At 45.1% G+C, this 27,123-nt stretch overlaps 3 protein-coding genes across 5 annotated transcripts in view; 2 read left to right on the top strand and 1 right to left on the bottom strand.

Moving 5' to 3' along the window:
• The window catches only part of NAV2 (neuron navigator 2), a 334,129-nt gene extending 327,188 nt beyond the window's left edge, over nucleotides 1-6,941 (bottom strand). The window contains exons 1-2 of one of the 2 annotated variants that reach the window (XM_021401010.1): nucleotides 6,820-6,941; nucleotides 5,825-5,883 (exon numbers count right to left, since the gene is read on the bottom strand). The gene's annotated coding sequence lies outside the window, so the exon portion shown is untranslated. Of the gene's footprint in view, nucleotides 1-5,824; nucleotides 5,989-6,819 lie in introns of those variants that run through there. The other variant, XM_021401011.1, reaches the window with a different exon arrangement.
• E2F8 (E2F transcription factor 8) lies at nucleotides 7,380-16,398 on the top strand. 2 transcript variants are annotated; one of them, XM_021403275.1, is made up of 13 exons: nucleotides 7,380-7,490; nucleotides 7,588-7,836; nucleotides 8,093-8,249; nucleotides 9,384-9,689; nucleotides 10,303-10,464; nucleotides 11,306-11,449; nucleotides 11,779-11,988; nucleotides 12,362-12,446; nucleotides 12,705-13,224; nucleotides 13,674-13,892; nucleotides 14,432-14,567; nucleotides 14,711-15,027; nucleotides 15,656-16,398. In XM_021403275.1, the coding sequence occupies exons 1-13, from the start codon at nucleotides 7,473-7,475 to the stop codon at nucleotides 15,827-15,829; spliced, it is 2,697 nt and encodes an 898-aa protein (XP_021258950.1). In that variant the 5' UTR covers nucleotides 7,380-7,472; the 3' UTR covers nucleotides 15,830-16,398. The 2 variants fall into 2 exon arrangements, with proteins under 2 accessions (XP_021258950.1, XP_021258949.1); XM_021403274.1 differs by having other exon boundaries at nucleotides 12,359-12,446.
• CSRP3 (cysteine and glycine rich protein 3) lies at nucleotides 19,621-26,924 on the top strand. Its single transcript, XM_021402715.1, has 5 exons — nucleotides 19,621-19,807; nucleotides 23,253-23,421; nucleotides 24,055-24,190; nucleotides 24,851-24,944; nucleotides 25,780-26,924. The coding sequence occupies exons 1-5, from the start codon at nucleotides 19,696-19,698 to the stop codon at nucleotides 25,857-25,859; spliced, it is 591 nt and encodes a 196-aa protein (XP_021258390.1). The 5' UTR covers nucleotides 19,621-19,695; the 3' UTR covers nucleotides 25,860-26,924.

Below are 27,123 nucleotides of genomic sequence, written 5' to 3'. Positions count from 1 at the left end.
TTGACTGTTGCGTTTAATTTGCTTAAAACATGTCTCTTGATGTTAGATTGCACATACTGTAATTTTAAAAGGAAAAATATTGAACCTGGCTTATCTGATACTGTCTCTCCTTAATCACATTTGCATATGAAATCCATCTGTTGAAAAGTGAAATCAAAACCAGCAGCGATGTTTGCCTTGTCAAATTTTTCCCCTAGGTTTCTCAGATTTGGTGGTTCGTAAAGCAGAGAGCTGTGCCTGAACCTTGTCTTTTTCTCCTGCCTCCGAGCCAACAGACATCCCACATTTTGCCTTTTCTCAAGGCAAAGATAGTAATTTGAACAGACTAGAAGCGATGGATACATTGGCTAAAGGCTACGCAGAAAGGGCACATCTCCTGGCACCTACAAACCCAAGAGACAGCAAAAGGCTAGGCACTTAGCATGCAGTTTTACACCATTGCCTGTCAACACCTATGGTAAGGAGTGTGCTCCCAGTGCCCTGAGGCACTGGGGAGGGTTGGGTCCGGATTGCAGTCTGAACTTCAATGGGAATGCTTTGCTCCCATGAGAAAGCTGACATATCACAATCAAAGGCATATATCAATTGTTATCCTCAACCTGGTTCAGGTTTGACACTTCAGAGATATGAGTGAGTTATATTCAGGTTGGTGCTGATATGCCCGGTACCAGGGAGCCACTCCTTGCACTTCAGGTTTCTGATACTTCCAGAGCTCACCAGTATTCGAGTCCAGACCTTGATCAGACTTGGAAAGCAATCCTTCCAAATAAAACAGTGCTATTTGCTATTACGAAAAACATGTTTAAAAATGATAGCATAAAAGGAGAGGACAGGATAACTCGGTATCTTTCCACAGAGTGCTGGGAGAATCTGTTAGACATCTTAAAACTGAATAACCTTCTTTCCTCAATTCTTCTACTCTAATATGAAAAAAAAAGACTTTTAGTAGCATATGTATTGTCAGCAAAGACACGTGCACATGATCGCGTTCATTGGCTGCCTGTAGTTATGGCTTCTATTCAACACCAAAGGACCCAAATTATAATCTTTCAATAGCACATACAGTCTTACGAGCATCTTCCACTAGGATAGCCAGTAATTACGACTGGTCTTCTCAAAGACAGCAGGCATTAAGTGACATATCTCTGCTTATTAGCTTGTGGCACTTTACCAGAACACGTGAGCTCATTTTAAATCTTTTTCTGCTGTAATTGCTGTGTTGTTTCTTCCCCCCCCCCCCCCAAGTGCACTGTGCATGCCAGCAGAAAACAGACTTTACTATTCATGGATAATAGCTTCATCAAATAATTAAAATACTTAATGAACATAAGATACTTCTAAACACACAAGTTAAGGTTTTACAACACCTAGCAAGATCAGTCTGGAGATTATGGTATGTATATGTGTTGCTATTTTTAAAGGAAACTACAGCAATTACAGGCTTTTTTCCCTGTGATTTGACCAGAAGTTGTCATTTTCTGTTAGCATAACATCAAATATTCACACCTACTGGCAATCAGATGAAAAGGAGCCTGTTCTACACCTGCACTCAGCAGTGTACTTTCATGCATTGTATATTTGCAACATACTTTTAAAGGCAGATGTGCAGATTTAAGCTGTAATGAGGTTGGATTAAGTTTTTTTTTTTTTGTACTCCATATAATCTCAGAGAGAAGTTTGATGAAAAACAATGAGGACATGCACTCAAATTTAACTTTGCTACGTGGCACCACTGCCCCCTCAGCATTAGTCCACACCACATCTAGCAGCAGGTAGTTACATCTGCCCTTCTCCACAACATGCAGCTAGAAGCTCACAGGCAAGAAAACCCAAACTCAGTTTTCTAATAAACTCCCCTAATACCTGGGAAATCCTTCCTTGTGTATTTGGTGGTTGTGAACAGAATACCAAAATAGAGACTTCATTTCAGCTGACATCTCTGGGTGCCGATGAAAGCAGACACGCAATAACAATAGCAGGTATGTGTGAGAAGAACTGCTTGCTCTCCAGCCCACTGCTGCTCCTTCACACAGCCACAGAGGAGCCTGAGCCGCCAGGTGCACGCACACCGCTGAGCATCATCCACACTGCAGCATGCTGTGAAGCAGCAGCTTCCCTTTTCCAAAGGAACAGTGAAAATACGAATCCTGTGCACTCGAGAGGATGCACAGCAAGTGTCCTTGGGATAAATGGCCCTTGAAAAAGGTGCCTCCGTGCCTGCTAACTGCCTATTATGCTTCCCCTCACGAGTGCGGCCCGCTGAGCGCCTTTCCAGGATGCTGTCATTTTACTGGACAGCTCTCCACTGTGGCTGAACGCTGTACCCATCCCTTCGGGGGGAGAAGGAGCAGACGCTGCACAGTCCTGTGTACCTGACTGGCAGGCCAGGTTTGGGAGCAGCGCCAGCAGGGAATTCGCAGCCAAAACCTGAGTTCATCATCACCTTCACTGGATGCACAATGCAAAACGGTTCTTTGTTAGAGCACCACACATTTCCCTGCGTTCTCCACAGGGTTCAGAACAAAACACAATAAGACAGCTAAGGAACGAATATTCAAACGCGTCTAAGTTTCTTTTTCTCTCTGTGTATCTTCACAAGAAAGCATCCTCAGAGAATTATCATCTCTGTGAAGAAGCCACGAAGCTGCCACCCTAAACAAACTGGATTTCATTTTGCTGGGCACGCAGCAGCGTGTATTCACCATCCTGTGTCCTCTTGGAGCACGGAGCACAGTGCTGCCAAGTACTGCCTGTGCCCCATCTGCACCAGAAGGGTGCCCGGAGAGCACCGACATGCATCTGTCCAGCTGTGAGCCTTCCCTGCCAGGCTTTCAGCAGCAATACAATAAAAGAGGGAGCAAACGCACGTTTCTTTGAATAAAAGATGGTAAATTCTCTCATGTAGTTCCAGCTTATTTGTGCTTGACTAAATGCCTTTCTAATCACAAATAAAGTGAGAAATGGATTGAATCTTTTTGAAGAAAGCTCCCTTTAAACTTGACATTAATGTTTCATTTATCTCACACCTTTTGTGATATTTTAACGAAACACTTCATCACAAAGCTTCCATAAATGACATTTTACAATCATTTTAGTGACAATAAGGATGATCAACAGCAACGTGAAATTATTCCAATTTTCAACAATAAGACTTCAAAATACTGATTCAAATGTTTTGTCTACAGAATACTATACTACCATATAAACTGAAACACGTGGGGCTTAAGAGGCCATTGCTGGATAGCAGTGTATCTTTGAGAAGTCTATGCAACTTCAAGACTGATTTAGTCATCCTCCTTTGCTCTTTCCCCCCCTCACCTCCATCACTACTGCTACTAGAAGTACAGCCTGACTCCCAGCAGAACACACAGGACTATTTGCTACCATTAACACAACTTTGCAACCTCAATATTTCTCCAGATGTCTCCATTTTCTCGCAGATTAAATCACTTTCCAACCTAACAAGATTCCAAGCAGAGTATAAACTCAGCTGGGACTTGAACTAGAACACCACCACCTGGAATTCATGAGCAAGAAGCCCCCTGACCATCCTCTTTGCAAGAGTGGACACGTGTGCCTGCGCTTGCTATGCTAGCAAACAGATACCCTGATAGATTCTCACTAAATCTCTTGCTGCATGAAAGTTATAACAAACCTCTGAGCATAGTGGGGAAAAACAACGACCAGAGAATAAGGCAAAGATAATTACTGTTGACAAGTTTAATCCCCGCATGGCAGATGAAATAATTCAGCTTGGTTAAGACGCTCTATCCAGAATACAGAGAAGTGTTTCAATAGAGATGGCATTTGGAACAGAAGATCGCAGGTGCGAGTAAAGTTGATTTCAGATATTATGGGCTTTGTGGTGGATTTACTGCGCTCAATCAGCATTCTCTCAGGGGGAAATGTAAAAGGTTATCTCTGTAGCAGAGAATGACTCCCTCCACACGCAGAAGATATGGGAAAACTAGCTAATGGAAAGAGAAGAGTTTTCAACTCAACAAAATTTTGCTTTTAATTGTATGTAGAAGAAGCTCCAAATCCTCTATTCCATTTTTGCCATCATAACGAGTGCCATTTCCACAAAATAAGCAGTTTTGTTACCCTTTCCACAGCATGGAATCCCCAGAACAGACACATCAGTCTGAGTTTCAGACATACTTACTATGAAATAGCCTGGATGCGGGACTATATGGTGCTGAGAACCCTGCAAAAAGCCAGACCTCCAGTAAGCGATCCTTTCAATAAGAAAGGTGGCACAGGGATGGAAAGAGGAATGCTGAGACCCTGTTCAATGCATCCATCAGCATATTGCAAAAAGAATTGCAGTGCGCTCACATCCCATGAGAACACAGCCCCTGTGGATGGCTCCATCCAGGAGCAGGCCTAAAAGAGCATCAGGTGAAGCAAATGAGCCATTGGAAGTTAAAGCAACAGAACCACAGAGCAAGAAGCACCTTAAGATGAAAAGGTGAAAGGCAAAGCTGGCCAGAATGCTCAAAGCAAGGCATCTGAAGAGCAAGCTCAAAGAGATACAATACAGTACGAAAATTCAGGGGAACAACTGAATTGAAATGGAGAAAAATTCTGAACAGCAAGCATTCTTATACCAAATTCACTCTTGGTGAAGTCCCCTGAAACCAGTCAGCTTACACTAGAAGAAAACACATTACACTCTATGGTATGAATGCAACATGAACCAACAGATGAATTAAGCCAAACAATTCAACAAAAGAACACTGTGAATGTATTCAGGTGAACCAGAGGTGGAAGGAATGTCTGTACCACATCAGCACAGACTGCTCTGTTAGCCCTACATTACAAAGTCTTCTGCCAATGACGTCCCATTTAACATCACCTATCATTTCTCAGCTAAAGCACTGAGGGGGATGGAACTGGTCTAGCAATTGCCTTTGAATGAACATTTGCTTTTGGATCCGTTTATGCAGTAGGAAACCTTTTGAATAACCTTAGATATTATTTGAGGGTTGTTTTTTTTTTTGTAAGCAACTAATAAAATCAAGTTTATTATGTCTATTTATTATAACATTTATGTTATGTATACTAAAATAATTCAGATGCTGTCCCCTGGAAGATATTTGACTACAAAGAGTAGAAGGCATGTGAAGCAGAAACACGTTCTATAGCCCAAGCACTCTGAGCTTTCCATTCTGTATGCTCTGTAACAGTGCTAAGAAAGCACCTGTTGAACCTCAGATGCATTTCATCCTGGGTATACACAGCTGTGCTTTTGTCTTCTTTTCCTGGTAATTCATCGTAACAGGAGGAATATACCTGCAAGGCACCTAAGCTCTACATTTCTAATTCTCTTAGTACCACGTTATTAATATCCTTCCAGTGTAGTTTCTAGTGCACGCATTAAGTTTCAATTAGCATTCTCTGAAATTAGCATGCCTGAAAAAAAACACGCATACTGTGGTTTGTTTAGGAGTTCAAGTTTCCACATTTTTTGTTCCCTTTCCAGCTTTCACCTCTGATTTTGCCCAGCTGGTTCAACTTCCTTCATTTAACAAGTGAAAATTAAATTAAATTAAAGGTGGGCTGCATGCTACTGCCTGCAGAGATGCTGGGTGGAGACAACACCTGAGATTGCTTCTGGACCTTGTGGCTGACTAGAAACACACCTATCATTGTGTTTGTAGTCATATTTCATCTTTAAAAGCTGCTTTTTCATCACGCAACAATTGTTTTGTCTTGCATGAAACTACAAGCGAAAACAACACGCCATAGCAAAGAGCTCCAAGCGGGTCTACACGACTTCACCGCAGCTTTGGAGGATGCAAGGGAGAAAAGGAAGTCTGACCTCTAGCGAGCCCAGTGCTCCTGTGTTTCTGAGAGGCTGAGCCCGGAGTTACCTTCACACTGTGAAACAAAGATATGTTTTGGTTACAACACAACCCAGAGGAAAATGAGAACAAAAGCGTGAACGCTATCGCCCTCGCTGCTACAGAATTCGGAAGAACTGAAGAAATCAGCCCTGCAGAGACATCAGAATAAGGACAGCGCTGTGTTTCCCAACGACTATTTCTTAGAATCCACTCTTCTTTTCTTCATTACCATCAAATACATGAATTTTCTTACCCATGCTTCCAAGATATCAAATACTTAGAATACCCCGAGTTGCTCAGGGCCCACAAGGACCACTGAGCCCAACCCTTCGCCCCACACGGCACCACCCGAACCCAAGCCCTGTGCCTGAGAGCGCTGCCCAACACTCCCTGAGCTCCGGGGCCATGCCCACCGCCCCGGGCAGCCTGTCCCACACCCACTGCCCTCTCAGATGCTCCCAGAGCTTCAGCTCTGCCGTGTTGCTGAGGTATTTCGGGCTGTGCTCATACCCCGAGCCTCCTGGCTTGGAACAGAGCCTCGTGCTTTCACTTCACCCTCTTGGCATTAGAATTAAGGACTAACACCAGGTGGATGCCAACGAAGCGCTGTACTCTTGATTTATTGACCACCATCTCTGTAATTCCAGCTTATCACTGATGAGCCTTGGCCAAACCACGGGATACGTCCCCCACAGCCTTCAAGCCGCATGACAAGGCTGCAAGTGACTCCCTAGCTCAAGGAGCACAAACAAAGCTGTGTGCTCACTGGGGCACCTGGAGGGCCCACGCCCCGAGGGGCACAGCGAGAGGGGCAAAGGTCTGCTGGAGCCCAAGGTCGCGTCCGAGAGCTCCAAGCGAGCTGCTGCTGTACGGTGAGCGCCCGGCTGGCTCCTGAAGCAGCTCCAGGCTCAGCCCACACGCTGCGCGTGTGACCCCCACCCGCAAAAACGAGCAGAAAAAAAAAAATCACCTTCCCCCCCCATTTACACCGCCGCCTCCCGGCAGCCACGGCCCACCGCCGGCCGGCAGGCGTCCGAGTGACAGACACCTCGCGGCGCCGCTTCTGCGGCGGGAAGCCGGGCGGGCGCGAGCACAGGGCGGGCACGGCTCAAGCCTGCGGTCCCGAGGTGGGCGGGGCAGCCCCGAGCGCCGCAGCCGTTGGGGCGGGCGGCGGGAGGCGCGCGAAGGGCAGGGGCGCGCGCCGCTTCCCGCGCCGCCAGCCCGCCAACCCACCGCGCGCCGATTGGCCGAGCGGGGCGCGAGGCCGCGAGCCGATTGGCCGCGCCGCCTCCCCGCTCTCCGCCGGCGGCTCCGCGCTCTCGGTTCAAACCGGCGGCGGGAGTGGCGCGCGGCCGCCGTGTGGGGTGCGGGGCGGTGGCGGTGGCGGCGCTGCCGGCGCGTGCGAGGCCCGGGCAACCGAGCCGTGGCGAGCGCGGCTGCCGCCAAATGCTTAAACCGGGTCCCGGAAGAGCTCCGCCCGCCGGCGGGGCGGGGCCGGGCCGTTGGGCGGCGGGCGCGGGGCGGGCTGGCGGCCCTCTCGTCCCGCGCGGGGCCCGGCGGTGCCGAGCGGCGGCTGCTGCTGAGGCCGGCGGCGGGAGCGTGCGGGCGGCGCGCGGGGCGGAGATGGGCGCCGGAGAGAAGGTACCGCGGCCGCGTCCCTCCTCCCCCGCGCCGCGCTCTGAGGCGCGGTGCCGCTCGCTCGGCTCTGCCCCTGCCATCTCCCCGCTTCTCTCCGCAGGAGAACCGTCCCGAGGCGCCCCGGGGGCCGCTGCGGACTCCCCTGAAGCAGGCGGGCGGCTCGCAACGCGTCCTGGCCGAGCTGCGGCCCGGCTGTCAGCCGCTCGCCACGCCCCCCAGGCCCGGGGAGGCCCTTCCAGCCGAGCCCTGGACGCCCACCGCCAACCTGAAGGTGCTGATCAGCGCCGCCAGCCCCGAGATCCGCAGCCGCGAGCGGAGCCGGGGGCTGCAGGGAGCCCGCTGCTGCCAGGTACGACCCGGCCGGCCGCCTCGACACGCTGCCGCTTTGTCGGTTTGTTTGTTCCCGCTTCGCAGCTATAAAACATCCTCTTGTTATGTACACCTGCTGCAGCAGCGGGCCGGGCTGGGTGATCTGCAGAGGTCCCTTCCAGTCCGTACGGTTCTGCCGTTCCGCAGGGCCACAGGAGAGCGCTGGACTTTGTGCTGGCAGGAAAGCTCTTTATCGCATCTGTTCTCGCCTCAGATTCTCGTCTTGTTCTGCACAGGAGCACTTGTTGGGAGATGAGTATGAAAGATCTCAGCCGAGCCGCAAGGAGAAGAGCCTGGGGTTGCTGTGCCATAAATTCCTGGCTCGGTATCCCAATTACCCCAGCACTGCAGAGAACAACTATATCTGCCTCGACGAAGTATCTGAGGAGCTCAGTAAGTTGGGGTGTATCCTATTGCATGTCCTCATATGCACGAGCCAATAAATCGCCCTTCTTTGCACAGTGCTTCTTCACTCCGTGGAAGTCTGAGTGCTTACTGTGTGCTCTCATTCACTTAAACCTTCAAACTCTTCATTCTTACCGCAATTCTTTTAAACTGCTACAGTTTCTCCAGCGAGCTGAACTAATAAACTCTGAAATTTGCTTAATATTAAGCATCTAAATTATTGCGGATAGCACAAATAATCTGCTGAGGTTTTTTCTGACATGGAAATGATGGCTAAGATCAGCAGTTGATTGTTATGGCAGGAGCTGGCGTTTCTGGCACCAAACCTGCAGCTTCCTGTCCATCACCACTCCAAAGCAAGAAACTGCTTTCTGCTGCCTTTGATAACTCAACTTTCTCATTTTACATCGCTCTTTTTGTACCACACTTATCGTCTACTGAGAGTCAAATTGCTAACATAAAGCTGAAGCTTTTCTTCTGTAAGAACGATGAAACTGCAATATTCTGCATTTCGTGAAGCCACTGCTAGTTATAAACCACACTGCTGTAACATTTTTTGAATCATTATAGCACATTCTGTTTTTAGATTGTCATACAAAAGAATATCCTGTTAGAAAATGCCTAGTCAAAAACAAGTGGTAAAGGAGAAGAGGCTGGTGGTGTGCCTACGGAATAGCGTCTAGAAGCCAGTTACAAAGCAACTGTCTGCTGTGAGCTTCCAAGAATATTTAACCTAAAATTGATGCAGTGAATAATCGAAGATGCTTTTTAAAAATAATTGTGTGTATAATAGAAAAAAAAAAAAAAATCAAGACCAATCTAATGGCTCTAGTGGCAGGAGTAAGCTTTAGTTCTTAAGGTACACTGTAACCCAGGAAGAACTGCAAGAGCAAATCCTTGCCATATCTAAAGCAAGAACTGTTTTCTTTTTCTTGCTTGCCTGTGAGATCTGCAGGAGTTAATGCAAACCTCTGCAAGGAGGAACTGGTGAAAATGCCATATTAAGAGGGGGAAGCATAGCAAACTGATCTTTCTTTTCTGTGCAAACTGTATGTCAGGTAAACAACAAAAACATTTTATGCGACTGAGACGCCATGTGAATCTTGCATCTCTTTTTTGCAGACGTTGAACGCAGACGTATCTATGATATTGTGAATGTGCTCGAGAGCCTGCACATGGTGAGCCGCCTTGCCAAGAACAGATACGTCTGGCATGGGCGGCATAACCTGGCCAAAACCCTGCAGACCTTGAAGAAAGTTGGAGAAGAGAACAAATACACGCAACAAATTCAAATGATCAAGAAAAGAGAGTATGAGCACGAATTTGATTTGGATGGCAAAAGAAATGAAGAAGGGGCAAGATCTTTCGTCTCCAGTGAGCATTCAGAAATGTGTTTTGTTGAGCTCCCAGGAATGGAATTCCATGCTGGTAAGGTTTCTCTATAATGCCAAGAATAACGTGTGCTCGTGATTATAAATATCTGTGCACGTGGGGAAAAAAATAGATTGGTCTTTATTTCTAAAATGCTGCTCTCTGTTTGTGGCTGTACTTTCTTTCAGTTGTCTTACCCATTTAATTCTTATAGGCACGTTTTGGTTTTAAGAGCACAAGAACAAGGAGGGCATCAGGTGAAGCTAACACACACAGTCAGGTAGCAGGATTTGTTACCTATGGATGCAGCAGAACCCAGAAGTTTAAATGACTCCATTAAATTTAGGTTCGATTCTTGGAAGACGTGCTCACTGAGGAGTGTTACATACACTGCATAATCTGCAGTTAAGCATCTTTAGGAGTACAAATCAGATGATAGGAGAGCTATACAAGGGAATATACCACACTGTTTTCTAGTTAGACACGGTATCCACCTAATTTCCTGATGCTTGCCTTGTAGAAACTTGATTCTGGGCTCTGTGCTGGCCCTGCCTGGTTGCTGTGTTGTTTGTTCTCATCGTTGCTGCTGACAAATTTCTACAGTGTTATAAAAATGTTTGTAGCTGGCATGTCACTTAATGCTTTAATCCTCTTTTCCTGTCTGCTGCAGCCTCTGTAAATAGCAGGAAAGACAAGTCTCTACGAGTGATGAGTCAGAAATTTGTGATGCTGTTTCTTGTATCGACCCCTCAAATAGTAAGCCTTGAAGTTGCTGCTAAAATCTTGATTGGAGAAGATCAGTTAGAAGACTTAGATAAAAGCAAGTTTAAAAGTAAGTAAAAGGCTGCTGTTCCTGGCTGCTTCTTGATCGTTTTCTAAAATCAAGCGTAAGCTAAATGAGCTAATGTGGTACAAGACCGTGGAGTGTAAAATGCTGTCATCTTCATCTTGCCATAAAGGAATTTGAACCTCCAAAACCTCCTTGCACGGTTCTTACAGGGACCCACGTGTGCATCACCATTCACACACGCCCTGTAAGAGCAGGCTGGGAAATCTTTTCAGCGTGAAGTAGCATCTGCTTATTGGTAGTAATGCCTCAAGCAACCTGTCAGAGATTTCAGCATCATTTCAGCACAGATGCCCCAGCAGCATGCAAATGAGCGTTCAGGTCATGTAACTTACTCGATGGAAACCTAAAGAAATGCTGTAAAAGTCCTGCCAATAGCTCAGACACTGAGGAAGTGAAACCCAGTTTGTAACTGCCCATTGTTTCTTCATTATTTTACCCTTCTTTCAGTTCCCTGCGCATTTCCTCCTCTTCCTCTCCATTCAAATGTAAAGGTACTTCGAGGTCTAGGCTGGTGTATTCTAATAGGTGAGAATGTGCTTGCTCTTGAGGGATCAAAAATTCATCTTGCATTGCCTTGAAAATTAGACTCTTCTTTGGTTGTCAAACTCCTTTTTTTATTCTTTCTTTTGTGAAGTGGTATGAATGCAGCCAAAAGGCTGCGATGTTTGTCGTGTTATTTCATAGTAATAAATACCTGTTGCACAAAATGGTTCTCATCAATTAAGACTTTTCCTTTCAACCACTAAAAATATATCATCACTTTTTCAATCAGATCAATGGTAACTTACTAAAAATTGCTCTGCTTCACATGTGTTTATTTCAGCCAAAATCAGGAGACTTTATGACATAGCAAATGTTCTCAGCAGCCTTGAGCTTATCAAGAAAGTTCACGTTACAGAGGAGAGAGGCAGAAAACCAGCGTTTAAATGGACAGGACCAGAAGTGCCACCGAACACTCAGGGTACATGTACGTGTCCTTTTCTTTGGTTTTGCTGATGATTGTGATTCCTTCGTTTTCTCTCCTAGAAAGCTGTTAACCAAAATACTGAGTAAAAGGAGCAGAAGGTCCTTGACATTCACATAATTGCACTTGGTTCTCAACAGCATAGCACAGCACAGTATTTCTTGGAGCATCAAATATGAGCCACATAGTATGCGGTCTTATACTGAGAATTGAATTTCCACTTTTGCTGCTGCTGATACTTCAATATTTATAAGCCAAGCTCAAATAATTGCTTTTAATTACTGAATCTATATCTGATATGTATATACTCTTCTGTTTGTTCTGCTTTTTAGCTACAGAGCCTGAAACAACATGTGCGCCCCGCATCTCACATATTTCAGAATCCACCACTTCCAAAGAGCAATGTTCAAAAAATCTTTTTCCTTCGAGAGGAAAGCAGAACTTCACTCGGCATCCATCCCTAATCAAGTTAGTTAGAAGTATAGAAAGTGACAGAAGGAAGATCCAGTCTGCTCCAACCAGTCCAGTTAAAATAAACACAAGTATGTAGCTGAAAACTATATTTGTCTATCTCTTTTTAGTCATGCTTTTCACTTGAATGTGGAGTCTTGTATTAAGTGTGCAGGCTTGCCACCGACTGATAGATGTGGATGTGTGGATATGCCTGCTTACAACAACTATGTTTGAAAAAGTCAGAAACCAACAAGATGGGGGAAATGAAGCGTATGTTGTCTGTAAATCTTGAGGCCTTAGAAGACTGATAGTGAAAACAAATCTAAAATAATCCATCTTCAGAGAGTAAGCTCTGCAATTAGTAGAAATAATAGAAATAATGCAGTCTCAAGACAGAATTTCACTGAAACATTTTGATACGTTATCAGTTTTGTTCTGTTTTTGTTTTCCTCCTTGAAGCAGGTATGGATGAAAACGTGTCAGTTTACACAAGTAAGATGTCTCAGCTTGCAGCAGTCCCTCAGCATCAGCTGGAAGAACCACCCAAGTAAGTCTGCACCAGTGCTGTGTTCGGAAGTGTTTTGTCCCTGACTGTTAAGTTTAATCTGTGCTTATTTTGGGTTGGGCAGTGACCTGCAAAAACCTATAACCTCCGATGCTGTAGGCTATTTTTTCACTCGGAGTTTTCTCTTCAGCTTATCAAGACATACTAATCCACCCTGTCTTTGTAATGTAAAAAATAATAAGGGTGTTTCTGCATGAAAATACTAAAATATGTGTTTTGACTTCTTTTGCTTGTTTTAAGGAGACCAAAAGAAATGAAAAAGGATCTGTCAGGATCTGCTTTGGAGCACAGTCTGCCCTGGGCCGAGGCAGTTCCCAAGGCCAGCACTCACACTGCTGTACCCCCTCTGAAATCACTTCTCACTCAGCCATTAGGTGCCCTGCCTCCCAGCCACCACTCAGCATCCCCAGCGATCCTACCTCAGCCTCATTCTGGGGCCTCCTATGCAATATATCTGCATCCTTCTCAAGCCCACGCTGTGACAACGTACAGCCCGAATTTTGTGTTGCAGCCTCTACCATGTGCTAATGTGACAGGAATTAAAAGTATTAATTCAAAAGCATTAAATGACATGACCACCAAGGAAGGGGATGATTGCACAGTGGCAGCTGATCCAGGAAAGGCCATGGCAGCTAAAGAAAGACCAATTGTGAAATCTGAATCTTCATCTAAGAAGTGCCTTAAGAGACCGCAAGCACTACAAGAGAATAACTTGATTAAAAAGCTGAGAAGTGATGAGGAAAGCCTTGATGCTGCTGCGGTACGTTCATTTCTGTAATCCTGGTTCATAGCCTAATGATGCTGCTATCTATTCATTTTCAGAGCGATTTAGGAGCCTAACAGGTGTTGTCATATTTTTATATTAATTGTAAAGAAGCCTGACAACGGAGTGATCTTGGGTAGCTGATTTTTGTTGTAGTAGTTGGTTTGGGTTTGTTATATAGAAAATGTAATGTAATCTTAGTATTTGCAAAGCATCAGGCAGAATATACAGGATACCACGCAGTGTACATCTTCAAAAAGCCAGCCTAGGATCAGGCTGTATTTTCTCATTTCCCTCTTTGCCCCTCCAAATCTGTATTTCTGAGAATCAGGAGAAAATTTGCTTTTCCGATTTATAAAACGTATGGGTATCATAGTACCTCTGTAATTAAGAATATCATGTCTTACAGTGTCTGCTTTCTTTTTCCGTACGCATTTCTTTTAAAGGGAGAACCCACCAAGCACGAAAGAACACCTCCCATCGGCTCCGAAACAAACCACGAAACAGACAGCTTCCAGGAAGAGAAACAGGGCAGATCTGAAACACTAGATCACAGCGTGGCAAGTTGTTCTGACCAATGTAAAAGGGAATGCACTCCAGGAGATGAGGACAGAACCAAACCGAAACAGGACGTACCTGTGGCATTTGCCATTCCTGCTCATGAGGTAAGCTTTGCCAGACACCCCAGCACTTCTTGCTGCTATCTGGGAAAACACCACCTGGAACAATCTGCAAAAGAAACACCACAAACATACATAGATTTGCCTTTAGTTGGATTATTATGTAGCATGCTTTAAAAGAAAAAAACATACAACAGCAAACAGCTGAATGTAGGACTCTCCTGTAAGAGGAAATAAACGACTTATTTATAGGTAAGTAAAAATATTCCACAGGGAGATTTCTTTTGCCTAGTTGAATTGCACTGTGTTAACTGCATAGAGGTTGGCAGTTCCTCTCTGAGCACATCACCTGGCAATGAAGCCAGGTGACTTGTGTGGATGAAGGCACTCTTGTTTTAGAGCACGGCTTTGAGTCGACTGTGTCCAATTTCAGACAGAAGCCAGCATGGGCATGGAACACTGAGCCCTGGGGATATGAGGGATATAGAATAAGAAAGTGGCAAGGGGAATGTAACTTCAAAGAAAAACACATCTTTTTTTCTTACACCTTTGGGGTAAAGGTCTATTGTCTTTTTCTTTTTCAGACCTTTTTTCCATCTGGCTACCTTATTCCTCTTACTCAGTGCGCTCACCAGAGCAATAAGGCAGGTCTTCCTAATAGAGAGAAGGCTGGGATGTGTTCATTGCAGCACGCTGCTACCTACAGCTCACCCACTGCAGGTGAGTACTAAATGAAGTATGCACACAGATGCCTGGTTTGAAGGATTGTGGGCTGGATTTGTACTAGCAGGGTCGTGCAATCACAATGCAAGGTCTCTAGTTTCAATTATCAGTCCTTCCAATAGTTGTTTTTTCCGTTTCAGGTGTCATTCCAATGATAGCATCTGAACTGAAAGCAGTTAACATTCCAGCTTTTCATATAACGTCCTTGAACATCATGCTGTCACCAACTTCCGTAGCTGCTGCACCTGTACTGAGCAACTCTCATCTCAGTTCTAGCAACACCAGCTCTGTCCCAAACCCAAGTTCTTCACTTCTGAACTTTACGCTGCAACACGTAGGACTGATACCTGCTGGTGTGCAAGTTCCTGCAAATCCTGTTCTTCAGCATGTCCCAATCCCATCAAAACCAGAAAGCATTAACTGTAGCTCAGGAAACACAACCTTACAAGAAGAAAAGGTAAGAAACAAGAAACTGCAACTTCTTAACCATAGCTTGAGTGGGGGGTAATAGTGTAGCAATTCCTTTAGCAGGTAAAATCTTAAAATGAACACTTTTTCCGTTTTTACTCATAATTTTTACTGTCTCCCAAAAAGGCTGGCAGTGAAGACTAGCAATAGCACAATAGATTTGAGAGGTTAGAAAGGAAGAAAAAGCATCTTACTCCTTGAGAAAGTGGAGCCAGCTGCAGGAATTGGAGGACAACAAGGTGTGAAGGGTCTTGGAGAGAACGTTGGAGGGATCAGAAATGACACGCACTCATAAACTGTCTATTGGTTACCTTACCTTTCCTTAGTATTCTCCTAATTTACTCTCAGCTTCTGTTTGTATAGTACTGCATTACCTACGGTTTGTTTGTATTAGAAAGGAGATAGGAGATGAGAGAAATCAGTTTATTTCTATTCACGTAGACAAAGATACAGATACATAGATGTATAGCAAGGAAAAGGAGGATACTCTTCTGCAGAGAGAGCTGTTAGATTTGTAAATTTCAGGAAGAAACGTGTTTGCTAACATTCTGCAGAAACCTACAACTACCACTGCCTGCATTCCCCTAACCAGACGGTAACTTTGCCTTTTCTTTTAGCCTGCTGTGCCAAAGGAAGCCCCGGAGCCTCAGCCGACGACAGAAAACTTCTTCCGCACGCCCGGGGGGCCAAACACAGCACCCGCACTGTCTGCAAACTCAGGTGGTACTGACACAGCCTCCCAGGGAACCTCATACATCCCTCAGCGAAAACTTGAAGTGTCAGAAAACTGATTTGTGGGTATGGAATTGCTGTCTGTGTTAGCAGGCATTAAGCACCGCACGCCCAAGGACAACGTGTGTTTGGGACGTGAAAGGGCAAGACCACAATACTGGAATAGCCTGAATGCTTTAGAATTAAAACTGGCTTTACTGAGAAAGGTAGGGCTAAGTATTTTTACAAAAGGCTTACCTGAAGTATTACAGCAACCGAGTTCTGTGTCTCGTGTCTTCTGTGTTGCTTTTCTGCTATGCAAAGGAAGCTGAAAGTGTCTTTGTCCAGAAAGGTACAATCTATCAGCCAGTACGTATTTTGCACAAAGAAAGTACTGTGAGCCTGTACATATTTCATGTCTTAACTAAAAGCCCATAGTTAGAATTTCTTTTGCTCCTATGTTCAGCGATCCTCTTTTGTAAAGTTAGTTTAAAAAAAATCTTTAAAAAAAAAATCTGAAGTTTTATATAAGTTAAGAATTATTTATACTGTCTTGTAAAATTAATTTGTTCCGATAAAATTTACATCAAACTGTCATTTGGACTGTGTTTTTGTTTAATGAAATTAAATGACTGGAGTTGTGTCATACGTTGTACGTGGACTGGTGGCTTTCTGACCACACACTGCCCTCAGCTTGGAACTCTGGAAAGCCCATTTATAACTACAGCAATGAGCTAGATTGCTTAATTACTTGGAACTCAGTGGTGTAGGAGCTGCTTTTGCCACCAGAGAAAGTCACGAAGCGAAAGGAACATCTTGCAAATGCAAATACCTGAAGTTACAGAAAAAATAAATCTTAATAATTTCATAGAGGAAATACATAACTTAAGGACTTTTTCCTCCATCTCCCTGAATCTCACTATTCATTCAAGCTAATATGGTTTGATTTCTTCTGAAGCGATTTCCTGAAGCAGAACTTCACCACGTTTGATTTCAATCCACCTTAAGCTCCAGACGCTGCTGCTTCCCCTGGCAGGGATCTCCTTAGAGCCATCCACCCCAAAGGGCTCGGCCAGGCTTCCTACACACACGCACCCCCCTAAACATTTATAATTAATTTGGTAAATTATTTTTGGCAACGTGACTATGACTAAGCCCTCATTTCAGGATCCTTACGTTTCCCATCCAAGCAAGGCAGAGCTTTCATCTTTATTTATCATCCATTAGGCTGCGTTCAGGAATGCGCCGTAGGTGTCATCTGAGGGGCCGCATTGTTGTCCACCTACTCACAAGTGGACACCAGGGAACAAAATGCCAGGCTTTTGTCAGCAGCTATTTTCAGCTTGGCGATAGCAATGGCATTGCTCAGATCCCCCAAGCCCTCTCTCCTTCCCCTCCCCTCCCTGCTTATAGGGCCGGCACCAGCAGCGCCTGCTTTTAAAGGGCGCAGGAGTCCCTCCAGTTCAAATCCTTTGAGGCGTAAGAGAAGAAGGAGAAACACCAAGCGAGGCTGTAAGTACAGCACATGGGCTTCTGCTGGCATTTGATAGAGGGGTTTGGGTTTTTTCCCCGACAGGTGGTGGAAATAGCATGAATGCATATGAAATGCTGTGCCTGAGCTCTGCTGCCATGGCTTAGACGTGGTGCAGGAGCACAGGCAGAGAGAAGGACAATGGGGAAGGAAGAGGAAAAGCTGATAGTGCAGTGTGAGGGCTGGACAAAGGAACTGCCCCTTTGTGCAGCAGGACGTTGCTTCCCAAAGCCATGAATCAAAAGGAATGGGCACCTGGGCGTGCTGGGGGGAAGGCTGGATTTCTAGGTTGGTTTTATTCAAGTCACAACTAAGCACTTGGCTCCAACATCAGGACATCCTATTTCTTGGGGGTGCCAGCTTGCACTTCTCCAAAGGCATGCATCAAGGAAGCACTGAGCAAAACTTGGTATTACCATGAAAAAAATCATAACAGATCATTGGGAACAACACAGCCAAAATCAAAAGCTTCATCCAGGAAAGCGGGCTTCCTTCAACCAGTTTTGCCCATTGCACGCTTTGTCCCACATCGCTTCAAACCTTCCGTTTCCCAAGGGTTTGGGGAACTCTTGTTTGCCTTGTGTTGGCGTGGAAGATGCCACCCCTTGATCTCTAGGTTGACCCCAGAAATAAGGGAAGAAATCCATTCAGCTTCCACCATGAAGGTGACTGGCATGACACTAATTAACCTAAACATTATGCATATCCATAGCCCATTGGATGCATCATAATGGAAGAAATACAAGTATCAGCACAGCATTGTGTCTTCCACAGTGAGCGGCACTGGGGGTCAGATCAGTCACAGGACGGGACAGCAGTGATTAGATACCAGGACCACGTCCTGACCGCACTGATGCTTCCCACAAACGTCTACTGGGATAAGAAGTTCCAGTGTAGTCTTGATAGAGTGGTTTAATTTGACATTATTGTTGTTTATTCTGTAAGGAATAAGTATTTCTATACTTCTAACTGAGGCCACGCTGAGCATCTCTCGCTAGGAGTGAAACAGAATCCTCACAGGAAGGGTTTTACTGTGACTTCTTTCTCCTACGCCTTCCCATCAGGTGATGCCAAAGCAGCATGGAAAATGTGTGTGCATGCCCAAGTCATGTTACCGTAATTAGCAGCCAGCGACCAGAGGTGCAAAGCACTCTCCTTGGGGACAGCTCTCAGTGCTGCTCCAGCTGCACTAATCACCAGGGCGCTCAGGAGGATGTGTTCAGAGATGCTCGCATCTGCACTGCTGTCAAACACCGCTGGCCAAGCTGTGCCCACAAGCACACGCCGCTGTGCCAGGGTCCTGCCTTCCTTCTGGTGGATAGCAATTCCCTCTGCTGCAATTGCACGATCGTTAGGGTTAGCAGCCAGGACGAGCTTGAGGTTAAGCTTGCAGAGCTGGCAGACAGAAAATGTTTGTTTCTTCCTGAAACTCAGCAGATGCAGTACGGAAGTCACCCAGATCATGATAGACAGGGCACTGGTGTCCTGCGTGCACAGCAAGACACCGGGGTAGAAGTCAAGCTGCTTCCAATAACTGCTACGTTACATCGCTACCGTGACAAACTCCCCTCTTTTACACGGCATCAGAAGAAAATTCTCAGGTGGAAGGCTCGATTTGGCGTTCAAAATCCTTTTCTTAGTTAAGAACAACTAGTGGTGGATCTAATCAAATCCCAACGGGACCAGCAGACTTTGAAAGGCCTATAATAAGAAAGTGAGTGGTTTTCCAAGAAGGACGGAGGTGGCCCGAGCCAGAAGCCTGAACAGCCTGATAACAGGACGTGCAGATGACAAGATGACGTCCCAGACTTTCCAGAAACAATGACTCAAACAAGAAAACAGAAGGGCAAAGCGTAGATTGCGGCTGCTCCGGCTGCAAGATAGCACAATCACCAGGGGCACTTACCAAGCACAGTCTGCTGACCCATGCTCAGCTCCAGGCTCTGTCACTGCTGTCTTGCGTGACCTTGGGCGAGCACTTCCAGTGCTATGGAAGTAGGAAGCACAAAGCTATTTCTCTCAGATGTTTAGATTTCTAACACCAGTTGACAAGTGAAAGCCCCTCAGGAACCAGTAACTATGTTACAACAGCCGTGCAGCAGCGGTCTTGAAGCACAGTGACCAACCCGGTTCTGTTACAGCATCCTCAGAAATGACATCATGCATTCACTCAGCTTCACGGTGGAATTCACCCAGGTATGAACTGGGTGGCATGACATCACACTGACAGAAAATTGCCTTCACACGTCACTGAGGAAGCTTGATGACAGCCTGCAAGTATTGTGGTGCAATTCACATGAGCAGATCCTAGCTTGGGGCTACCAGACAATAGAACTTGAAAGGAAATAAATATCACTTTTCCTGTTGGGTTTACTCGTGTCATTTGATTTTCTAGGTTGCCCTTCACATACGAGGATGCCAAACTGGGGAGGTGGAGCCAAATGCGGCGCCTGTGAAAAGACAGTGTACCATGCTGAGGAGATTCAGTGCAATGGAAGGAGCTTCCACAAGACCTGCTTCCTCTGCAGTAAGTGCAAAGTGAAAACCACGTAAAACAGCTGTTTCTATAGCTCTTCCCTTAAAGCTAGTGTAGTTCCTTTTGTATTGCCTTGCATCCAAGGAGAAGCAGAAGGAAGATGCTCACAGTTGGCCTAACTCAACCTGTTTGCTCACGGGACATCCAGAGCAGGCCACAAGGCAGCCCAAGCCGTGCTCAGGAGGGTAGAAATAACCAGCACCAGACTGAATATCAGGGAGGGAAGATTTGTAAGGTTCATGCATCTTACCACTGAGAAAGCTCAAAGCAGGGAGCAGGCACATGCTTATCATCCCACCTGGGGCACAGCACGGTACTCCAGACTGCTATTCTAAGAACCTTAGGGATCCTAATTGGATCCTATATAGTTGGAGGTTTTTTGTTTTGGCCATGTGCATGGTACTGCCTTCAACACAAGGGAGGGGACAAGAGGAGGGAGCCAATCCTCCTCAGTTCTTAATAACCCTTTCCCCCTGAGCCACGTCTCCCTCAGGACCCTGGCTTCTCTTTTGTGAAGCACGCACTGGATGTTTTTTGTTAGGGACTCCAGAGAGCTTCAGAAACATGGCATCTAAACCAATGCCCACAGAATCTCACCTTCTGTCCCACAAGGTAGCATACTGCAGGTTTCAAGTCAAAATGCCTCGAGGAACTAAACCAGTGCTCTTGAGACAGAAGTCGCTCTAATTACGATACCACAGGACATGATTACTTTTATGGATCATTCCAAAAAATCATTTCACACAGAAAAGTTCTCTCTATCATCAACCTCTCCCACCACCCCCCTGCGAGCACCTCAGCCTCCTCCATCCCCACATTCCAGATATTCCCCTTTCACCTCCTCTTTGCCCCGTGCTCCCCCAATGCTGGGCAGGCAGCTCTCTCTGTGGATGAGTTCACACTGGAAACATCAGCAAGAAGGCACCATCAGTTCAACCCCATTCACCCTCAATGAAGAGAACAAACAGTTCGCTGAGAACTAAAGATAGCTACGTGCTTTGCAGACAATCTGAAGGTGAACATGCTAATTACGAGAAAAGCTTCAATTGACACATGCTTTATTCAATGATAGAAAGGTATATGAAAGGAAAGAAGTCAAGTGAGTAGACTGTTGCCTAACAGCTGCCCTGCTGGGTCACAGTTAATGGTATTTCCCTCCCATATAAATTCCCAGACACTTAATACTGGAACAAGTTTAAGCTTCCTTTTTGACATAAATGATCTTTTCCAAAACACTTGTGATAACATATACTCATTAGGTCTACTGCTTTTAACCTTTTTTTTTGCCTGTTGGGCTCCTAAGTGTGAACTAACCCATCAAAATGTTGGATACTAAAGCAAGTATTCCCAGAAGTCAAATGAAGGATGGAGCGAAGCCTGGCTGGTAAGTAAGCGGTGTGTTAATTGGCTTTCCTTTTCCCTTGATGCACCAACACTAATCACCAGCTTTGGGCTGGATCCTTCCGCATCACATACCACGTTCACGGGCTTCTCCATGACCCAGTTACAGGACTCCATTTCTCAGCACACATAGAAAACAGATCCTCTCTATACCCAATCTCAGGTACAAACACAGAATCAATTTAGTCGAGCTTTTATTGCATTCGATGACACCCACTAAAACCAGCAGCATTTTTGGACCAATCTTCTGGCACAGTGAGAAACAGGTGAGCTGAACGATAAAATCACGCCCATAGCTTCACCCTACAGACGTGTCAAGAGCCTCTTTCCAGCCAGCCCTCCTTCCTGCGCAGCCTGCTCTTTGCCTACCTTGTTCCCCTGTCAGGTTTTGCTTACAGCACGGCCGTGGTGGCCATTTGGCAGCATTTCATGCCATAAGCCTGAAACCCCTCAGTGCCAGCTCTCTGCTGGCAGGTGACAGGTCCCAAAACTGTTTCAACAATAGCACTTCAAGGGCTTTTGCTCCATCTGTTGTGGTGAATTGATACTCGATCCCTACAGGGCCAGAAATAGAAACACTATCTACTGCTAGAGTTTCCATCCTCCACTAACTCCCTCAGCAAACGTAATTACCATCTCAAAGCTGAGGGGACTGCACCACAAAGTGATCCACTTTGCACATTTACAGAAGCCCCTCGTTTTATTCCCTTTAATTAAAGAAGCCCGTGCAAATTATATTCCCCTCTACACAGTACAGTGATAGAAACAAAGCTGCACTGGTTCCAGTATTGCCTTAAATCCTTAAATTCTGACTTGAATGAATGTAAGAGACTCAGAGCAGTACAGTTAAACACAGGAGGGAAATTAAGGAAGACTAATCAAACGCTCGGCTAGCTTCTCTAGAACCTGAACTTCGGCTGCTTTCAGAACTTGTGCATTTCACAGGTTGGTGTCACTTACATCAGTTCAGCAATTGATTTCCCAGGCTATCGCCAGCCCTCAGTGGCATGCACATTTATTCAAAGGACGTTAAGAGAACACTTCCCCCTTTTCTCCACCCCCCAATCCGTACCAATCACTGTTGATAGTGACCAATTGGTAAGAAGGGCTATTTTTTTTTTTTTTAAGCGTACTACAGAACCCTGATTTTCCATAGGTACTGGCAACTGAAAGCTTCATCTCTCTCGAAGCAGAGGGGGCTGCCTCACATTGAGCTCCCAAAGCAGCACAGTGTACACAGCCACCAAGCACACTAAGAATGCCACTATTATTTTTTCCCATTCATTATCGTCTCAGTTTCCAGGCATAAGAGGCAAGGAGATGCACTGGTAACCGGACCCACTCATTGAAGGCGGATCAGGTTTCAGATCTGCAAAGCACCCCGGAGAACTGTGGAGGGATTAACCTGCCTTCCATGCCCATCTGATGAGAACCAGCAGACACAAGGGTGGCCTTAGCAATGCCTGTTGGCTCCGAGTGCCACCTGTGCCTCTCAGAGCAGGGACACGTGCCCACCAAGACCCCACGTCAGCAGCTGTTAGCACTCAGGGACTTCTGGTCCTTTCAAGCAGAGGCTAGAATTAAAGCAGTGACACAGAGGGTACGACTTGTACTCCATTAAGTGGTGGCACTGCCATGGCACGTTCTACCCCAGAGTCCCCAGGACTATTTCTGGTGAGCTAAGCCATGAGGCCTTTCTCCACAACAAGAACAGCGAGGAGGAGGTTCCTTGCGCTCTCAGAGTTTCCATCACTCTACCCTTGTCACCCCAGACAAAGTCCAACAGAGGTGAGACCATCAGGCATTTGGGGCCACTGCTCCCCATGGCACCACAGCCCAAGGAAATGCAACCACATAAACAAAGTGCCCTGCTTGATTCCGACCCAGCTTCACATAGAACTTCACTGGGCTGTTGCTGACAGCGTGCTGACATCCTTCTTTTTCTACAAAAATCAACAACTGTCATTATTCTGACCCATGTTAGTTCGAATTGCAATACACAGATGTTTACCCATGCCTCTCTTCCTTTCTGCAGTGGCTTGCAGGAAGGCTCTGGACAGTACCACGGTGGCAGCTCACGAATCTGAAATCTACTGCAAAACTTGCTACGGGAGAAAATACGGCCCCAAAGGCATTGGCTTCGGACAAGGGGCCGGATGCCTCAGCACCGACACCGGGGACCATCTGGGCCTGAACCTGCAACAGTGAGTTCAACCCTCCCGGCAGCACCACCTGGCTGCCTGATGCTACTTGTCACTCAGGGGCATTGCAGGTGTTCTGCTGATCCCTAACCACACACAGCACGGGTAGCAGAGGGGATTCTCCCACAGCCTTCCCTTCAGTAGGCTCGTACAACTCTTACAAGCACACCGAGAACATGACTGAGCAAAGGCATTCCCATAGGCTCCCATCTTCCAACAGCTCCAGCTGCATGTAATTACATCTGACAGTGCATTTTCGTAGTATTTTTCTATTATTCTCAAAGCTGTACATTTCAACACCAACATTTTCTTCTGGTACTACTATAAAGAAACCAATTAACAAGTGTGCTGTGCAGGAAATAAAAGCTTAACTGCTGTATTGAACTGCACCCCTTGTAAGATACACTTCCACTGTGGGCAGAGCTCTGTATCAGGAGCTGCCGTGTCCTGGGCCTTAATGACCTGCTGCAGTCCAGCAATCTGCTAATTCAAAAGCAGTTCTGTACATGACTAAGCATTCAAAATAACATTTTGATCACTTAACAAACAATAATAATAAAAAAACAACAATCAGATTTCCAGAGTGAAAATAACATGTTAAGCAACATGTTGTAACGTGGAAAACTTCTGTTTTAGAGGATCACCAAAGCCTGCTCGCCCCTCTACACCAACTAATCCTTCCAAGTTTGCCAAAAAGATGGTTGATGTGGATAAATGTCCTCGCTGTGGCAAGTCGGTGTATGCTGCAGAGAAGATAATGGGAGGAGGAAAAGTAAGTAGTTACTAAAGCACAAGGAAAAAAAAAAAACACAACCAAACTTAAGTATCGCTAATCAATCCTTGAAGATTTACTCAGTGTTGATGAAGAAAATGTAAGGATGAATTAGCAAAATGTCCAACGTGCTGACTGTCAGGTTTCAAGTCAAGTTGAAGTCATGGTTTTGCACAAGCCTTCTTCAGCATTCTGCATCTTGTCAATGTCTGAGGGACAGCCCATCCTTTCTGGATTCCAGTGTCACCCTACTAACATCTCTTGGGATAGTTATAATTCAAACATCTATTTGTAGCGGCAAATGCAGATATATTAAAGAGATTCTGTGACTAGAAAAAACAGCACTGCGTGATACGCTGGCCCTCTGCTCTGGGAACTCTTACTAGAGCACTATCTCAGTACATGGAGGACGTGGCCAATGAGAGCACTATCCATAGCTCTCTGCTTTTTACCAGACCTCCATCAACAAGCAGCTCACTAGGTAAGGTCTTAAAATGGGATAATAATTTGAAAAACTAATGTAAAAGGGCTAAAATTGGAAGTCATAAGACCGAGACAACAATTTTAGCCTCCTCACACAATGAAAAGCAACAGCTGTTTCTTGCATCTGCAAGCTGTGCATCTTCTGTAACACACAATGAATTGTCCTCATTCCCCCAGCCTTGGCATAAAACATGCTTCCGCTGCGCTATCTGTGGAAAGAGTTTGGAATCTACAAACGTTACAGACAAAGATGGAGAGCTCTACTGTAAAGGTAAGAATCGCAATGATCTCCATGGAGTTGGAGAGTCAGCCTAAGGTTACTCCTTTTAGACCTGATATTGCCATTGTGATCTGCCTTACTGCATGCTTAGCAACTTTAACAAATCACAAAGACACAGACAGATCTTTAAAGATCGTGGGCCTAGCTGGTATTCTTGAGAGTAAGAGTTCAAAAGAGATGCTTCCCCTACACACTGGTAACGCAGAAGATGATGCATCCATGCTGAATTACACACCCAGATATTCTTCTCAGACCAACAAATGTTGCAGATTTCTTAGAAAGAGCTTTAGCAGAAAAGCATGCCAAGTTTTTATATCCTAGGCTAAACTATTGAGAGTCCTAAAGAATACTGAAATTGGGCACAGTTTGACAACAGCAAGAGATACAAACATAGACAAACATACTTTGACAAACATGCTGACCGCTACTACTATAGAGGAGTCGTGATACACAAGTATGAACATACTCAGCAATAAAGAGTCACACAGGATTGCCCGAACAACCATCCAAAGTTGCCTGGACTACACTCGAGTTCTTCTAACCTCCTTTGGAAACCTCTGATATTCAGCCTGCACGGACAGAAAAGCATATTTAAAGGAATTGTCACTGAAATTTTAAATACATACTTTTTCCAATTTCTTTTTGAGAAACTCAGATGTGACATATGTTTAATTCAAACATTTTTCATTACTAGAATCTGTTGACACTTCTGAGAAAGACTCAGATTTCCTTCTTTGTATTAACTTACCTTTGGAACCAGTACCAAACCCAAAAGCCATGTAGGCAAGCATTCACAATACTCCTTCCCCTCTTCTTTCTTTTGCAGTTTGCTACGCAAAGAATTTTGGTCCCAAAGGAATTGGTTTTGGCGGCCTCACTCAAGTGGAAAAGAAAGAATGCGAGTGAAAAGAAGTGGATGCAACAGAGTCAATCTGCTGTTGATGTCAGCAGACAACAGCTGTCAAGTAAAACAAAAACATCACCTACTGCTAATAACCTAGGGCATTTGTTAAACGTTTTCCATCTTGCAAGAAAAACTTGCGAGCTTGTATCTTGAGAAATTCTTAGAACAGCTTAAAAAAGGTACAATGATCAGGTCAGATTCATGTTTACTTTATGGCGAATAAAGACAAGAACTTCTGTTCATGGAACATTATTGCATCTTGTACCAGTATTTACCACAGTTCAGACTCGGATGTTAAAGAGTCAGCATACTGTCCCATTCAGAGATACCCTATGAATCACAAGGGTTCGAGTCTTCTGATTTAGGCCAGTTTCCTCGTAGTGTTTTGAAGATTTTGATGTTATTTCTACTAAGGCAGAGTAGAGGTTATTCACTTTGGCACGAGTTAGAAGTATTTGAAATCCTCTCTCTAAAAGGGAGATCTTTCTGAAGAAAAAGCAAGCATCCTTAGAATACAGTGTTTAAGTTTTGTTATTGTATGCTTTCGAGCTACAATAAAGTACTCATATTGCTTCACATTTTTGTTTACTTCAATTTGCTCGTGCTTTATGTTCCACGGTGCCACAGACTACTGCATTACAGGGAGAAGAATTACATCTCCCATTCCTTAACTGCAAGAATTCTGTCTCAACACACTGTTTTATTCTATGTTGTCAGTTCAAGACAGCATTTAACTTTGATTTTCTGATCTCAGTCTGCTTTCCTGCTAGTTTTTATTACGAAGTATTTTGACTTCCAACACACTGCCCAGCCCGCCTCTCTGGAATGGTGCTGCAGCCTTTGCATCTTGGAAACGTGACTGACACGGTAGCTATTATAGATCTATGCACTCAGGTGAGAATAGTTGCCTTTTTCATATATGCTGATATTTTCTATCATCTAGTTATCAATTTTCATAAGCTAACACGGCATACACACAAGCAAAATGTAAGGCAAACAGTTGGGCTTATAGTTTTGCACTTAGCTGTTCTTAAATACTTCCCTGGTCATAGATCTCATGAATCTGTCTCAATCTGTAAAGTATACTTAGATACATAAAAATTCTGTTTTGTCACATGTAGAACCCCCAAACACGCAGTCTTAATAGATTTTGTTCACAACGCAAGATAACCAATTACAGGGCAATTTTTCTCTTGAAGTATGAACTTCCCCCTTCCTTTTTCAAATGCAATTTTATTATCTGCAAAATAATGCCAAGGGTACTAA

This window comes from Numida meleagris, chromosome 6 (assembly GCF_002078875.1).
Source record: "Numida meleagris isolate 19003 breed g44 Domestic line chromosome 6, NumMel1.0, whole genome shotgun sequence".
NCBI lineage: Eukaryota > Metazoa > Chordata > Aves > Galliformes > Numididae > Numida > Numida meleagris.
The sequence above is the reverse complement of the archived record's forward strand: the minus strand, read 5'-3'. Positions and strand labels throughout refer to the sequence as shown.